Source organism: Pan paniscus, chromosome 13, assembly GCF_029289425.2.
Source record: "Pan paniscus chromosome 13, NHGRI_mPanPan1-v2.0_pri, whole genome shotgun sequence".
Classification (NCBI taxonomy): Eukaryota; Metazoa; Chordata; class Mammalia; order Primates; family Hominidae; genus Pan; species Pan paniscus.
The window spans coordinates 68,509,789-68,527,557 of NC_073262.2; the positions used below are offsets into that span (position 1 = coordinate 68,509,789).

A 17,769-nucleotide genomic window follows, 5' to 3' on the forward strand; every position below is an offset into this window, starting at 1 on the left:
GCCTTAGAAGCCAGAAAAGTCAAGGAACAGAGCCTTCCCTACAGCTTGCAGAAGGAAGGGAGCTCTGTTGCCCCTTGGTCTTAGCTCTAAGACCCATTTTGAACATCTGACCTCCAGAAGTATAAGAAAATAAATTTGTGATGTTTGAAGCCTCAAGGTTTGTGGTAATTTTTTATAGCAGCAATAGGAAAGTAAAAGACCCCTAAAGCAGTGTTTCAGCCCTGGCATTATGGCATCACCCATGTGGCTCTGAGATGTATTGGATCCCTAACAGAAAACAGGTAGGACCACCAGAACAATTTAATGAAGACTTCTCAGTTGTATTATATTTTTAAAAATTTAAAATGAACTTGTATATGTGGAAGGATTGATGATCTGTACTGACTCCAGATGGTCATGTTCTCCTGATGACAGATGGAAGTCCAGGAGGCGGGGCCATCTACAGGAAAGCAGGAGAGAAATGATTGATATAGGAAGCCAGTACAATCCAGGAACTCTTTATACAAGCACAATTTTTACTTTTCTGATTCTCCGGTAGTATTTTTTGAATTATGGAAGGAGAGGAACATTCCTATTTTTTAAATATGGAACTAGCTGTACTGTTGTTTCTCTTTCCTTGCTGTGCTAGAAGAGTCTGGAGTTTAAGCTCTTCTTGTATTTGAGCAAAAGTTAATGTTTTTAAATTCTTTTTGTTGATTAGACATTTGGGTCTGATGGATCACTAAGGTTTATTATAAAAAAGTTTGAAGTTCAAGGATATTTCTTCTTTTTTACATTAGTTGTAAGGAAAAGGACAAAATGCCTTGGAGAGAAGCCAGAACAAGAGAATTTGGAGCATCAACAAAATATGTTGAACATAAACAAGAGAGTGAGTTTCACTCTAGGCAAGAAAGTGGTTCTCCCAGGGGGATGAACTAGAAAAAGGAAGAGGAAAGTATCATGTGTATATGAGTAGGAAGATGAAGGAAACAGGGAAGGGGGAGATAGTTATAGTTAAGCAGATTGGATCTTAAGCAACTTTGCCAATGATATTCTTACCCCAAGTGTATGCCAGCAAGATATGGTTCTACTGCTGGTGACCTCATAGAAGCAGAGTCATCACTGGAGAAAGACATAGCTCTCATCCTGATGGGCATCTCCTGCCCCTGAGGCCTCAGTTAGCTGCACTTGCCTTCTGCATCTCCTGGGGATTTCACTCCATCAGTTAGCATCTTGTTTGCTGCCTTCCCTAAAGAAGTGATATGTATTAATATTAGTCTGTTATAACATCGCTATAAAGATACCAAAGACTGGGTAATTTATAGTGAAAAGAGGTTTAATTCACTGAAAGTTCTGCATGGCCAGGGGGCCTTCAAAATTTACAATCATGGTGGAAGGCAAAGGGTAAGCAAGCTACCTCCTTCACAAGGCAGCAGGAGAGAGAGCAAGAAAGCAGGGGAAATGCCAGACACTTATCAAACAACCAGATATTGTGAGAACTCCCTCACTATCACAAGAACAGCCTGGGGGAAACCACCCCATGATTCAATCACCTCCCAACAGGTCCCTCCCTTGATATGTGGGGATTATAATTTGAGATGAGATTTGGGTGGGGACACAGAGCCAAACCATATCATGATGCCTATCCATTTCTTTGAATTTTGTTTGATTCCTGACTGACTTATTCTTACCTCACAATGCCCCAGGATATATGTGAGCCCAAGAAAATGGGATTAAAGTCAGAGAGACTTAGTAGCGTGGCCTAATGAAAAATCCTTGGGGCTAACTGGAGCCAAACTGATTTTATACCTTCCCAGCATCTCTCCATCTTTTACATGAACTGGGACCATGGTTAATGGCTCTTTTTATATAATAATTTAAAAATGTGTAAATATAAGGGCCACCTAGCACATAAAGAAGGAATATAAAGGTCAAGGGTCTTGTTGTTTATCAACATGGTCTTTGAGAATTGCTTATACTCAATTTTGATGAGCCTGGCTCTTTATGGCTCCTTCTTCCGTGATTTGGAGAAGTGCAAGCCTGGGCAGCTGTCAACTCATTGATACTCTCAGCAGCACAGTTCCAACTGAACTCTTAGTTTAGTCATGGTGATATCTAGTGGTTGTACCACTAGGGTGGTACAGCCCTTGGTACTGTCCTGGTTTGGGTTGCTTGGACATTTGGAGAAATAAAACAGATGGGAGAATTATGATTTTGAACAAATAATTTACCATGTTGCAAATTTCTTTATCAGTGAAAGTCCAGTAATTTTCTACATCGTTTAACTAAAAGTTGTGGGTTTTTAAATGTAGGTGTTCAACTAAGCTAGCACTTGAGTGAATTAAAAAAAAAATTGGACTAAATACTGTGGAGGGAGAAGTGCAAAAGGAGAAGATAACACGTTGTAGTGGAGCCTTCAGGCTGTCTGCCCAGCAACCTTTTTATTCATAGATGTGGGCCTGGGTAACCTGTGTCACCTGGTGGCCTCCTTCCTGGCCATATTGGTGGTGGGGGTTGGGGACTAAGAAACTACACATCATTCTCTGCATGTGGCCAAACTTACAACATGGGAGTAGTGAAACGTCTGTGAGAAGTGAGAACTAGTGTATTAGCCCATTTTCATGCTGCTAATAAAGATACCCAAGATTGGATAATTTATAAAGAAAAAGAGGTTTCATGGACTCACAGTTCCACATGGCTGGGGAGGCCTCAAAATCATGGTGGAAGCTAAGGAGGAGCAAGTCACGTCTTACATGGATGGCAGCAGGCAAACAGAGCTTGCACAGAGAAACTCCCCCTTATAAATCCATCAGATCTTGTGAGAGGTATTCACTATCATGAGAACAGCATGGAAAACACCTGCCCCCATGATTCAATTACCTCCCATGGGGTCCCTCCCACAACACGTGGGAATTCAAGATGATATTTGGGTGGGGACACAGCCAAACCATATCACTCTGCCCCTTGCCCCTCCTAAATCTCATGTCCTTACATGTCAAAAACAATCATGCCTTCCCAACAGTCCCCCAAAGTCTTAACTCATTTCAGCACTAACTCTTTTAAAAGTCTACAGTCCAAAGTCTCACCTGAGACAAGGCAAGTCCCTTCTGCCTATGAGCCTGTAAAATTGAGAGCAAGTTAGTTGCTTGCTAGATACAATGGAGATACAGGCATTGGGTAAATACAGCCATTCCAAATGGGAGAAATTAGGTAAAACGAAGGAGCTACAGGCCCCATGCAAGTCCAAAATCCAGCAGGGCAGTTAAATCTTAAAGCTCCAAAATAATCTGCTTTGACTCCTTATCTCACATCCAGGTTATGCTGATGCTAGAAATGGGTTCCCATGGTCTTGGGCAGCTCTGCCAGTGTGGCTTTGCAGGGTCCAGCCTCCTTTCTGGCTGCTTTCATGGGCTGGCAATGAGTGCCTGTGACTTTTTCAGGTGCACAGTGCAAGCTGTCAGTGGATCTTCCATTCTGGGGTCTGGAAGATAGAGACCCTTTTCTCACAGCTCCACTAGGCAGCACCCTAGTGGGGACTCTGTGTGGGGGCTTCCACCTCACATTTGCCTTCCACACTACCCTAGCAGAGGTTCTCCGTGAGGTTTGTCCCTGAAGCAAAACTTCTTCCTGGACATCCAGGCATTTCCATACATCCTCTGAAATCTAGGTGGAGGTTCCCAAATCCCAATTCTTGACTTCTGTGCCCTCACAGGCTCAACACCACATGAAAGCTGCCAAGGCTTGGGGCTTGCACCCTCTGAAGCCACAGCCTGAGCTCTACCTTGGCCCCTTGTAGTCATGGCTGGAGTGGCTGGGACACAGGGCGCTAAGTCCTTAGACTGCACACAGCAGAGGGACACTGGGCCCAGCCAATGAAATCATTTTTCCCTCCTAGGCCTCCAGGCCTGTGATGGGAGGGGCTACCTTGAAGACTACTGACATTCGCTGGAGACATTTTCCCCATTGTCTTGGCAATGATTCACATTCAGCTCCTCGTTACTTATGCAAATTTCTGCAGCCAGCTTAAATTTCTCCTCAGAAAATGGGATTTTCTTTCCTATCACCTTGTCAGGCTGCAAATTTCTGAACTTTTATGCTCTGATTTCTTTATAAAACTGAATGCCTTTAATAGCACCCAAGTCACCTCTTGAATGCTTTGCTGCTTAGAAATTTCTTCCACCAGATTCCCTAAATCATCTCTCTCAAGTTCAAAGTTCCACAAATCTCTAGGGCGGGGCAAAATGCTGCCAGCCACTTTGCTAAAACATAACAAGAGTCACCTTTGCTACAGTTCCCAACAAGTTCCTCATCTCCATTTGAGACCACCTTAGCCTGGACTTTATTGTCCATATTGCTATCTGCATTTTGGGCAAAGCCATTCAACAAGTCTCTAGGGCGTTCCAAACTTTCCCACATTGTTCTGGCTTCTTTTGAGCCCTCCAAACTGTTCCAACCTCTGTCTGTTACCCAGTTCCAAAGTTGCTTCCCTGTTTTCCGGTATCTTTTCAGCAGCATCCCACTCTATTGGTTCCAATTTACTGTATTAGTCTGTATTCCTGCTGCTGCTAAAGACATACCTGAGACTGGGAAGAAAAAGAGGTGATATGGTTTGGGTATGTCCCCACCCAAATCTCATCTTGAATTCCCACGTGTTGTAGGAGGAACTCAGTGGGAGGTAATTGAATCATGGGGGCATGTGCTATTCTTGTGATAGCAAATAAGTCTCATAATATCTGCGTGCTGTTCTTGTGATAGCAAATAAGTATCATAATATCTGACGGTATTATAAGGAGGAATTTCCTGCACAAGCTCTCTCTTTTTGTCTGCTGTCATCCATGTAGGATTTGACTTGCTCCTCCTTGGCTTCCACCATGATTGTGGGGCCTCCCCAGGCAAGTAGAACTGTAAGTCCCACTAAACTTCTTTTTTTTCTGTAAATTGTCCAGTCTCAGATGTATGTCTTTTATCATCAGCATGAAAACAGACTAATACAAGAGGTTTAACAAACTCATAGTTCCACATGGCTGGGGAGGCCTCATAATCATGGTGGAAGCAAAAGCTACTACTTACATGGCAGTGGCAAGAGAGAATGAGAGCCAATAAGTTTCACAAGATCTACTGGAGAAGACCAGGTCTGCCCGATATGAGGGCTTTCCCTCTGCTTGGCACAGTGCCTGGCATAGAATAGGTCTTCAGTGAATATCTGGATGGATAGTTGAGTGAACACCAACATGCAGAAAGTATCAGAGGAAAGGCATAGAGTCCTGCCCACATTCCAGTCCCTGGTTCCAGTTCCTTCCCACCTTTCAGCTCCAGTGCCAACTTGAAGAGTTACATATAACTCAGGCCATCCTAAGTTGGTTTCTGCTACTTGCAAATTATAGAGCAATCACTGATAACAATGGTCTCTAGCTTGGGGGAACTTGGAGTATACTTTTAGACAACCTGAAAAAAAATTATGTATTTGTGTAACTGATTCCTTCCTCTTTACATGTGTGTATTTATATATGAATGTGTGTGTAGGTACATGTATATAATTATATGATATTATTTTTGGATATATACATATGTATATAAAAATGCATATAAAAAAATGAATTGGGCAATTTAATCAATGTTCCTGAGCTCCCTTTTTACCTCTAAAATGAAAGGATGAGATTCAATGATCTAAAATTTTAAAAGTACATGCTTTCCAGGAATTATGTAATTGCTTTGTTAGAAAGTCACCAGAAGGTATACTGTTGCTAGAAAAGAATGCCCAGGGAAGGCACTTTGGGAATTCACGTACATGCTATGTTTTGTCATTGCTGGAAATAGTTTGGCAGCTCCTCCAGGAAGTACATTCAGAGGTATTCACATATTCTCCATGGAGGCAGATGTCCAGTCTAATGACTGTGATGACTGAGGGTGCTGGTAATGACAGTTCAGGTAGAAAAGCAAAATTTAGTTAAGAAACAGCAGTAAGAGTTTTCACTGTGAACTGGCCATGAAGACAGACCCACAAGGAGTATCATTCACTGTCACTATGGATAGAACATTGGTGAGGATGACATACCAAACCTTTCTGAAGCATCAGAAAGGTAGATAACCTGCAGTTGCAGTCCCCAAACTTGGCTGCCCTCTTTTTGGCTGGGACCTCAGTACTCTTCTCACATCAAGCATGGGCATGTACAAGGTGTTCAATTAGTACTGAGTGGTCAGTTAAGCCAAACTGATTATAACAGTCATCAGTGTTTGAATCAGGTGCTTTATGTATATTTTCTTACTTCACACTGTTAACAATACTCTTTTTAGTTTCTTTGTAAAAATTAGGAAAGTGAGACCTAGACAGCTTATGGAACTTGCCCCAAATCACACTGTTAAATGGCAGAGGAGGTCAACCCAGGTTGTTTGACTCCAAAGCCCATTGTGCTATCCTACCTCTCTCTTCTCAGCCATAATTAGAGGCAAATGAGAATAGCACAAAGCATTTTTCCTTATACTTATTTTAACTTACAACAATCCTCCATAAACTATTATCCATTGGAACCACAATATTCTTGTGATTAACATGATCTGCCTGGAAAATAAGGTAATAGGATTATAAATCTTTCAAAAAAATGTACCTAAGTATTTTCACAATGTGGAAAATACATGTGGTACTCTGTATTTTCAGAGACATCTGAAAGGGCAGTGCATCTTCTCTGCACTGTTCGCATGCTCTCTTAGCTGTTCGTGTGGGTTTCACTGGCATGCATCATTGCTCCCCCTTCTCCTGTATGCCTAAGGTAGGGCACTTCTGCCACCCACTGAAGTTTGGTTCTAAAAAGGTAACAGCTTAAAGGGAATAGCAGAGGGGTTAGTTATTTTTTTCAAATGAGTGTGGAGAAAAAGCAACCGAGCAGGCTCTTCCCAGATGCCTGTTTCTAGTCAGCAGGCTGCTTGAATCCCCTGGTTGAACACATTTCAGTCATCCTGTGCCTAAGGAGAAAAACACCACTCCTGGCTCTCGTCGCTATGGTAACTGATGCTCAGCAGGCAGTTGCAGTTTCATTTAACATAACTGGCTTTTAGAACTTGAGGGGAAACTATGCTTTCATAGAAGAGAAAAAGGAAGATGAGTGGTTTAATTAATGTGTCTCAATTTAACATGAAGATACAGGTCACTTCCACTGTTTGACCATACAGCGTCTAGCTCCGCTTTATATCTGTATCAGATCTAAAGCTTAAAAGGATGGGATATTTCTCTCATCATATGTGAAGTGTACAGTGGGCAGAGGAGGAGAAGCAGGGGTTGTGTTAGACCCTTTGCGAAAGGTTTTTCACTTTATAAAAATCATCTCGGCTTGAGAGTGTATAGAAGAATTGCTTTCTCTTCTCTCATCCACAAAGGAGGCCTGAGAGATGGGTTGCTAGGCAACCTCACACCGAAGACAGGGGCGCTGTGGAATTAACATAGCTGACCTCCCCATCAGCTCTGCAGCTCTGCTATTCAAAACGATTTTATGAGACTGTAGGACTCAAGAAAATAGAAATAAAATATAAATACAAAAATAAAGAATAGAGGATATAAATCTAACTTTTTCAAGTGAAGACTCAATGAGAAAAGGTAGCAGTTGGAAACGGCGGGTTGAGGGGAAAAAACAGTATTAGTTGCTATAAACCAGAAACTTGTATTTTGAATAATATAGGAAGAAAATTTTCCTATTTCTTTAGAAATGTTTATGGCTGACAGTTAACCTATCACAGTAAAAGTGCTGAAAATACTTGAGGTCAAACAGAAAAATCAGTTTATAATAATGTAGATCTACAACATATTTTTAACAAAAAGCTCAACTCTCAATCCTTACCATGTGATGGTCTGTTTAAGCTCCAGAGTCCCCTACTCTCCTTCCTGCCACTGTATCATCAATATGGTTGGCGTGGGAAGGGATGGCATTTATTCCGCAAGTAGATGAATATTTGGAAGGAAATTGCAAAGCTGATCCATGAAACAGAGCACACACTCTTATCAGCAATAAATAATTTAGGTTTTGTTTTTTTTTTAAGACAAGTTTTGCTCTTGTCGCCCAGGCTGGAGAGCAGTGGCGCGATCTCGGCTCATTGCAACCTCCACCTCCCGGATTCAAGCAATGATTCTCCTGCCTCAGCCTCCTGAGTTGCTGGGATTACAGGTGCCCACCATCACACCAAGCTAATTTTTGTATTTTTAGTAGAGATGGGGTTTTGCCATGTTGGCCAGTCTGCTCTCAAACTCCTGACCTCAGGTGATCCACCTGCCTCGGCCTCCCAAAGTGCTGGGATTACAGGTGTGAACCATTGTGCCTGGCCTAGTTTGATTTTTAAAATACGTCATACTACTGGAAAATGGTTCTGGTAACATTTTAGGATAGGTTGTTGAATTTATCAACAATAAATTAAAAATCGACCAAAGTTGGTGGCATTGTGGGAGGTGGGAGACTGAAAACAAATTCTGAACTGGTTTTTGTAGATTTTGTAGACTTGTTTTTGTTATAAATGTTTGGGTGAAGCAATTCTGAAACCATTTTAGGTAGATTATAAGGTTGAAGAAATGGACAAATAGGTTGAAGTTGTTAGGATCCAGGACCACACTCTGGAAAAGGGTCATACAAATAAGAACTAGATGTCAGTGTATGTGAGACTGTGTGTATGTACAGTATTCGTGCAAACACCTGTATGTCTATATGTGTGTCTATGAGTATATGTCTGTATACGCATATGTATGTAGGCATGCATATGTTTTCCATCTTCTGAAAGGATCTAGAAGCAATTACACCCTAGTAGCAACGAGCAGACTTAGCACTTGGATCCTCATCTCTAACACCATTCCCAATAAAAGGAACCAGGGCTCCTCAGAGAAATGTGTGATTCCAAGGTTGAGGCAGGGAAATGAGAAGTTGAGCCTCAGACACCTTGTTATGATAGAAAGTAAGAAAGTGATCAAAAAAAAGAAAAATGAACAATGAGAGCATGTCACAAGGACACAGGAACCAGCCTGAAGAGGCTCCTGCTGGACAAATCTGAAATAATTTGAGCACCAAAATAATTAAAGACATTAATGAATGATGAAATATTGAAAAATAGAATTTCACAAGACTGTATGATGTTAAATATTTTTAACAACAAAAAGCTCAAATCTGAATCCTCGCCATGTACTAGTTTGCTTAAGCTCCAGAGTCCCCTACTCTCCTTCTATATTAAACAATGGATAAAATTATTTTATCCAGGAGGAAAAAAAATAAAGCTCAACTCTCAGTCCTCACTATGTGATAGTTTGTTTAAGCTCCAGAGTCCCCTACTCTCCTATATTAAATAATGGATAAAAATGAGAAGCAAAAACAATAAATAAGCAAAGGCGGGGCTCCTGCTTATGGTAAAACGCTGAGTACTAACTGCTGGGTACATGTGGAGCCTTTATTACCCTCACAGTAAAGATGGGACTAGGCAAGAATCATGATCAATCCAGTGGAAAGTTTTGAAGAGGAGCAGCATATTTGATCTACGAGTGTCTCCTCACAGATTGCTTATTAGTTGCGAGAAAAAATATAACTATGTAGTGGAGAAATTTGAAGGAGTAATCAAAATTAATTCACAAGTGAGGGCAGATAAATATGTGTGCTTCCATATTTGATACCCTGAGGACATACTACTTATATAGCATTATGGCCAGGGATGTTTAGCTCAAATTGAATCATGATGAAATATCAGACAAACCCTAAATGAAGAACATTCTACTACAAAAAAAAAGAGGGTGAGGGACATTTTCTTCAAAAAATGTCTATATTGTAAAAGAGAGAAAGGCTGTGGATATGCTCCAGATTAAGCAACAATAAAGAGACAAGACAAGTAAATACAATATCTGATTCCAGAGTGGATCTTGACTGGAGGAAAAAAAGGACTTCATTGGATCAACTGATGGTAAATGATGTGGATTAAAGTATGGAATCCATGTTAAATTTACTGAAGTTGATAACTACAGTTTGATTATATAGGAGTGTATCCATGTTCTTAGGAAATACAGACCACTGAAGTACTTAGGGGTACAGGGATGTGTACGATGCTTGTGACTTACTTTCAGAATCTTCAGAAAAAAACATCATATGTACATATGTGTGTATATATACGTGAGTGTAAATGTATACATAAAATTCGTATACTCACACAGAAAGCACAAATGATAAAGCAAATGGTTTAAAATATTAGGAATATTTTAATGTTTACCTTAATATATATGGTATTTGCAATCTTATTTATGCAACTTTCTGTACATTTAATTTTTTTCCAAAAAAATTAAAAAATTGTTTCCTTTTTGTAGAAACAAAATCATTCTTATTGAAACTTGAATAATGAATATTGGGCATTTTAAAAAATCTACAAAAACAACCACCCAGCACATACATTTTATAAAAGGCAGTAGATTCATGTGTTTAACACAAGTAAGTGACATCAGGATTTAGACATGTCGTTTGTCCCGTTTCCTCACCTTGACTCTTCACATGGTACGTATTCAATCATTTTAACTTTGCCCTTGCGATTTCTCAATATCCTGCACTTGCGCCCACCCAGAGTCCCCCTCAATCTATCCTCTGCAATTTGTAACTTAAGTCAATGTGAAAAATTGGACAAAAAAATTCTTCAGGAAACTATGTAAGGGAGGAGTTTTTATGTATTTACTAGAGCAACTTCACATATTAAACTTAAACTGTATGAAAAGAGCATTTTTGTAACTGCTTAGCGTTTTAGTGCATTCTTTTTCCTCAAAGTTCTTAAGCTTACTGTGTTTTTCAAAGAAAGTTTAATCTGTAACTGTGAAAAAGGACCTATTGCCCTGACCCGAAATAAGTGAGGATACTACTGAACATTTTGCAGCTTTGTCCTCTGTGTTTCAAGTGGTTTTTTAAGGTTCTTACATCATTTACCCATTAAAAATAAAACTAGGCTGCTTTTGGTGAAAATGGAAATAGTAATTACCTTCTTAAAATACCCCCTAAAAAAAAACAGGATTTCTTTTACATTGCCAAAAGAATTTGTTTGAAGGAAGATAAATGTAACATACATACTATTTGAAAGCAGCCTGGTTTAAGGGTTGCCATCGAGTCTCATGTTATACCACTCGGAAGTAAGACATTTAGAACCTGCTCGTTACTCCGCATCCCTCATTTATGGGATCAGATTGCTTTTATGGGCATTGTGCCAGATTCATTGATGTGCACTGTAAGGCAGATTGCAGAGTGAAACATTTTTCTAGAAAACATCTGGTTCTTAAGAGGAGCATTAGAAGGAGGGTAGCACATTTTTGATCATAACTGGGATTTATCATGTTACAGTAACTCCCCTCTAATCTGGCAGGCAGAATTCCAACAACCACAACCAGGAACCTGGAAATAAGTGAAAAATACCTCAGAGTCCAAAGAAAACAGAGGTCCAAGATCCTGTGCATATGAAGGAGTGGTATTGCCCTTAGCTCAAAGACTATTTTATTCATTATAAAACTACTGGAGCCAATTAGCATAAGGGCTCCTGAAGCCACCTTTATATCAGTGAGTCTTTCTGCAGTTCATTCGTTCCTTCACTCCCCTTGCAAAAATTGTGCACCCCCTGGACGCCACCATTTTTCTACTCAGGTTTTCCCCTCCTCTCTTTCTTGTACCTTCAATATTTACTGGCTTTTTTTTTTTCTCCATAGATGCCCAAGTAGCTCTTACCTTAAAAGACAGACTTCTCACACTCTTATGGACACATCACTCTTCACCCTCAGCCTTATTTCTAAAAACTTTTCTATACTGACTCTAGTTCCTCTCCTTCCATTCGCAGGGCTTCCAATAGCCTATGAGAAAGTTGTATTCAAATTAGAAAAGGGAGTCCTCCTGCATGGAGATGCAGTTGCAGAGTGGTAAGACTTGAAGGATTTCTGCCTCCATCTCCTGTGCCCTTGGCTGGGTCACTCTGTGCAGTGCACACACTGCACGACCACACGTGGAGGCTCTTTAGGATTTCAGATATTTCCACTGGTTTCTAATTTATTATATTTGGTAGAATCATCATTAAAACTCTGTTAATGGAATAATGGACTAAAATTACAGAGGACTGGGTTTGCTCTCAATCCTTTATGTAATTGCAGGACTATGCTCTTACACATCCCCTCTGGAACTCTTACGTTCTACTACCACTTCTGTTACCACTCCTACTACTACTTTCTGGCTTTTTTTTCTATCTTTCACTTCCTGAATCTCTATCGCTGGCCATCGAAGTAATATAGATTGCATTTTGCATTAACAATTAATAGTAAAGTGTGGTATTGAGAGTTGAAATGTCAGCTTTTGTTTAGCTTTTTCTCTTCGTCTGTGTTCAGAAAAATAACTTTAAACAGCAAAAAGCAAGTTTGAGAAGGCTATTCTCTAAAAAACAACAAAAAACTTTTTTTATTGTAGAATATATGTTAATTCCAGTTAACTTTTACAATGGTAAATAAATATTTCATCACTCAGATATAACTATGTTAACAACTGGGTTTCATCTAGTTTTGTGTATTCTTATATGCATTATTTTGTGAGCATTTTAGCAGTTAAAATCTTTTTCTTTTTTTTTTTTTTAGACGGAATCTCACTGTTGCCCAGGCTGGAGTGCAGTGGTGTGATCTCGGTTCACTGCAACCTCCACCTGCCAGGTTCAAGCAATTCTCCTGCCTCAGCCTCCCGAGTAGCTGGCACTAAAGGTGCACACCACCATGTCCAGCTAATGTTTTGTATTTTAGTAGAGACGAGGTTCCCCGTGTTGCCCAGGCTGGTTGCGAACTCCTGAGCTCAGGCAATCCGCCTGCCTCGGCCTCCCAAAGTGTTGGGATTATAGGCATGAGCCAAAAAAATTAAATACATAAATAAATCCTTGAAATAGTTTTCAATGACTACCTACTACTATATTATTGGTCAAATCTTACATATGTGACAACCTCATGTTGGATGTTTTGATAACCAAAAGCAGCAAAAAATTCAGTTACAATTTTTAAAATTGGAAACCTTTGAGAAAATTTCGGAATATTTCCTGTGATAAATTTCTCTACGTGGGATCACTTGGTTAAACGAGAGACTCTTATTTTGTGCTGTTTTTAGAGAACAGCCTTCTCAAACTTGCTTTTTGCTGTTTAAAGTTATTCCCTTCAGGAAGGCTGTGCTACACTTCGACGAGCAGCAGTCCGAATGCGGTGGTTTCCTTGCACCTTTGCCAACCTTGCATCTAAAAAAATCTGTCAGCATGAACGCTGTTATATGATCCTATTTTAAAGCTATTCACTTGTCATCTCCAGTCGCAAACTAGGATAGCTCCTGTCAGATTCTTAATTGGTCTTTTGGTTTCCATAGTGATTCCATTATCTACTTCTACTCTAGTGCAAAGTTCAACCTGCTTCCTCAGCTGTCCATGCATAAAAGCCTTCCAGATTTGCTCTAGGTTCTTGACTTCTGGGGAAGAAAGATATTTCCTCTTCGACCCAGTTCACCATACTAGCTGAATTAAGGTCAAAAGTACATTAAACTTACAACTGTGTCCTTACCATGACGGGGGGCAGGTGTCCAGATCCCAGATCTACAGAAAATTCTTTCATTTCTGTTGTGTCCCCCTGCTTCCATCCTGAGTGTACGTCCCCAAACTTTCATTTAACATGTCACGTTCATTAGTTCCTTCAAATACTAGTTCAGAGCAGTCTGGAATCAAGACTGCCTAGTTTGAGCTCCAACTGTCACAGATCTTGGGCTTGTCACATAAGGCAATCAAATCCTTAAAGAAGAAAAACATCAGAGGTAGTAAATGCTGCATAGAGTTTAAAAAGGATAATGTGATACAGAATCACAGGATGGCTACTTGAGATTGTGGGCCTGGACATGAACACGGCCTCTTTGAGGAGGTGGTGATAAAGTGATACCTGATGGAAAGGAGCAAACCTGGAGAAGGAAGCTCAGAGACAGGAAGCGGGGGTGAAGGGAGGGACAGGAGGAAGAGAATTCTACACTGAGGAGAGTAGGGCAAAAGCAAGCTCAAGGTGGATAAAATGAGATGCTGCATGTGGAGTCTAGCATAATGGTTGGTGGGTAGAGAGAGAGGAAAAGAGGGAAGTAGTTGAACAAAAATTAGAAGGGAAGGAAGGAGGGAAGGTATGAATGAATGAGAATCTCGAATCCTGTAGGGCTGAGCTCTCTAGGGGACTTTACTCATCCTTTTAATCTTGCTTTGAACTGCATTTTCTCTTCTCAGTTGCAATTACTACTTTGCCCTGTTCTGCTTATAAGAGGAGCTACTATTAAGAGCCTAGTGAGTCAGATTCATTATAGGTTTTATATAAGTTCCCTTTCATCCTTACAACCTGAGGCAGGTTATTATCCTTATATGCTTGTTTACGGGTGAGAAAACTGAGGCTGAGAGTGTGTAACTTGGAGAAAGATGAAACATCCAGGTAATGGTAGAGCCAAAACTTAAATCCAGGCTGGTCTGATTTCAGATCCATGCTCTTGACTGCTACACTATAGTGCTCCTCAATTAGACTGCTCTTTAATAGTTTCTACATTTGTAACAGCTGTTCATTCCACTCAGTCCATCTTGTTCTTCATTATTTAGCTATCTCTGTGATACACCAGTTTCTTCTGCTAGCCAGATGTAGAAAAGATCACTTTTTCTTACAGAAACATTATCTCTCAGTTACAGAAGGCATCTTAATATAATAAATAAGGCAGAGGCTTTGAAGTTGACTGGGCCAGTATGGAATTCAGGTTCTGACACTTTTATCTGTGACCCTGGGCAAATCATTTAGTCCAGGTCTCATCTTTCTTATCTGAAAAGTGGGAATATTATTTCTCTTAATAGCTGACTGAAAATTAAAAGACATAAAGTAAGGAAAGTCCCTAAAATAGCATCTAACAAATGGCAGGTGCAGAATAAACGGCTGCTTAAGAAACAAAAACAAAACCTTCCTCTCCTCTTAGAGATAGGAAAACTGATTTGGAAATGTCTTGCTGAGAGAACAGATGCTCTATTTCTCTATCCAATTTCCATGATTCCAGCATCCCATGATGCAAGTTCACTGGAACTACTAAAGGCATTCTGTTAATGTGATTTCTGCCTGAGTCAGCTCTGGCTGCAATAATAAAATATCATAAACTGGTGGGCTTATCAACAAAAGAAATCTGTTTCTCACAGTTCTGGAGGCTGGAAGTCTGAGATCACGGTTCCAGCACCACCAGGTTCTGGTGAGGACCCTCTTTTGGGTTGCAAATAGTTGACTTCTTATTTTGTCCTCACATGGTAGAAAGATAGCTAGAGAACTCTCTGGGATCCTCTTTTTAAGGGCACTAATCGCACTCGCAAGGGCTTCAGCCTTATGACCTAATTATTTCCTAAAGCTTCACTTCCCAATACTATCACATTAAAGACTAGGATGTCAACATACGAAGTTTGGGGTACACAAACATTCAGTCCATAGCATTGTCCTTAAAAATGTCCACTCAGGCTGAAAGATATTTCTCCACCTGAATTAAAGAAAAAGAGGTAATGTTTCACAATTCCAGATTTGTAAAACAGGGATAATAATGCCGGCATTTTAGGTTTGTGAAGATCAAATGTAAGGAATATAAAAGTATTTTAACATATATGAAGTGACTTATAAATTCTATTATTAAACATTCTATGAAATGCCATAAATAAAAGCTAGGTGACAAGGCGGCCAGATTACTTGAGGCCAGAAGTTCGAGACCAGCCTAGCCAACATGGCGAAACCCCATCTCTACTACAGATACAAAAGTTAGCCAGGCGTGGTGGCGTGTGCCTGTAGTCCCAGCTACTCAGGAAGCTGACGCAGGAGAATTGCTTGAACCCAGGAGGTAGAGGTTGCAGTGGGCCAAGATCGCACCACTGCACTCCATCCTGGGCTACAGAGTGAGACTCTGTCTCAAAAAACAACAACAAAAAACCCCACAAAAAACTGTTTTGCTAAGTGAAAAGAGGAATAATTGGAATTTTATAACATAATTGAAATTAAAGGGATTTTGAAAAATGGGAGAAATGATCAGAAACAAGAGAATGGAGTTCAAAACAAACACAGGACATTTAATAAAAAGCAGCAAATGACTTATAAATACTGTTTATTGTAAATGCAAATAAAATTGAGGACTGTGTTTACTACAATTTTAAGGAAAATTGAAAAAGATGTAGATGAGAAATTAAAAATAATGCTAAGGATTAAGTTTAGATTAGGTTAAATTTAGTGTAAGAGAGTGAAAGCTTCTATGCCAGGGTGCTGTTAAACAGAGCTGGGTAAACCGTTGCCTTCACATGGTGTGCTTTGTGACTCCCTGCTGACCAAAAGTATTTGGTCACCCTTTACCATCAAATGTTACAGTGTCTGAAATTATACCTGCAGACCAAGTCTTCTAGGCTAAGGTTAAATATCCCTAATAAGGGACCTATTTAAATTGAGGTTTCAGGACCTGATTATTTCTTAAGACCACAATGGCCTTGAAAGCAGGAAGAATGAGCTCAAGAAAGGAAAGGGAAACACACACTCTACCCTTTTCTATAAAAGATTTTTCAATGAAAGTTACATTTTCTGTACTATACCACCACCCATTAACATTACAGAATGCAGGGGGAGCTTACCCTGATTTGCAAAACTTACCACATCTTTTGAGTTCCAAGAGGAATATAAATCATCTATTTATAAAACCTTTATTAAAATATATATTTAAAATATATATATTGTCTTTTTCATGAGTTATTTACAGGGAGATTTATTCCAATTTTTGAAACAACACAGAATACAACAAAAACAGGCTGGGTGCGGTGGCTCATGCCTGTAATCCCAGCACTTTGGGAGGCCGAGGCAGGTGGATCACAAGGTCAAGAGATCAAGCCCATCCTGGCTAACACGGTGAAATCCCATCTCTACTAAAAATACAAAAAATTAGCCGGGTGTAATGGCACATGCCTTTAGTCCCAGCTACTCGGGAGGCTGAAGCAGGAGAATCGCGTAAACCCAGGAGGCGGAGGTTGCAGTGAGCCAAGATCGTGCCACTGCACTCCAGCCTGGGCGGCAGATCAAGGCTCTGTCTTTAAAAATAAATAAATAAATAAAAGAATATAACAAAAACACTTTAAAAGAGAACAATGCATTTTAAATATATTTCCTGAAATAATATTCCTTAGAAAAGATACAGGGTATTTAATTACCTAGATTTTAACAAAATATTCTTTATAGAAATAATTATAGTCTTTACCACAGAGTCACCAAATCTGTACCCAATCAAAACAGAGTCAAATAGACCAGCTCTCATTCAACTCCATTAGGAAACACCAATTTCACATAGTACTTCTCTTGATGTACAGCAGCAACCTCTGCTGGAGAAAAAAGGGTATACTTCTAACAACAAAGCACTGAGCTCAAACCTGTTTTGAACAGGAAGAACTGAAAGTTAGATTTCTTTCATTTCCTGTTAAACCAACACCTAAGTTAAAATTATTTTCAAGGTCTTAAAGACGCACGGGCCTTATCAAGTATATCCTTTCTGATTTTTGGATAAGTTGGATGTGCTTCAAGAACCTGCAAAACAAATAAAGAACCCATAAAAACTTGTAACTAATAATCAAAAACTACGGAGTTACAAAACTTACAAGAAATGAGCATTACAGTTAAGATTTCCTTGTACTAATACTACAACAGCTATAACACTTTTTAATGGTGGCATTTTAAATGTAACATGATGACTCCTTTATATTAATGGTAATTAGATGAGAACAATAGAATGTAAA

The 17,769-nt window shown here is 39.7% G+C and overlaps 1 protein-coding gene across 4 annotated transcripts in view; it reads right to left on the reverse strand.

The window, feature by feature from the left end:
• Window positions 1–299: 299 nt before the first annotated feature.
• Window positions 300–17,769, reverse strand: part of TTC21B (tetratricopeptide repeat domain 21B) — a 96,601-nt gene continuing 79,131 nt past the window's right edge. The window contains exons 29-33 of one of the 4 annotated variants that reach the window (XM_055108690.2): window positions 13,529–17,560; window positions 7,809–11,806; window positions 5,768–5,889; window positions 1,039–1,228; window positions 300–439 (exon numbers count right to left, since the gene is read on the reverse strand). In XM_055108690.2, coding sequence (XP_054964665.1) covers window positions 17,483–17,560 — 78 coding nt within the window. In that variant the 3' untranslated portion in view covers window positions 300–439; window positions 1,039–1,228; window positions 5,768–5,889; window positions 7,809–11,806; window positions 13,529–17,482. The remainder of the gene's footprint in view (window positions 440–1,038; window positions 1,229–5,767; window positions 5,890–7,808; window positions 11,807–13,528; window positions 17,561–17,769) is intronic. The other 3 variants (XM_055108692.2, XM_063595425.1, XM_003824318.5) reach the window with 3 other exon arrangements.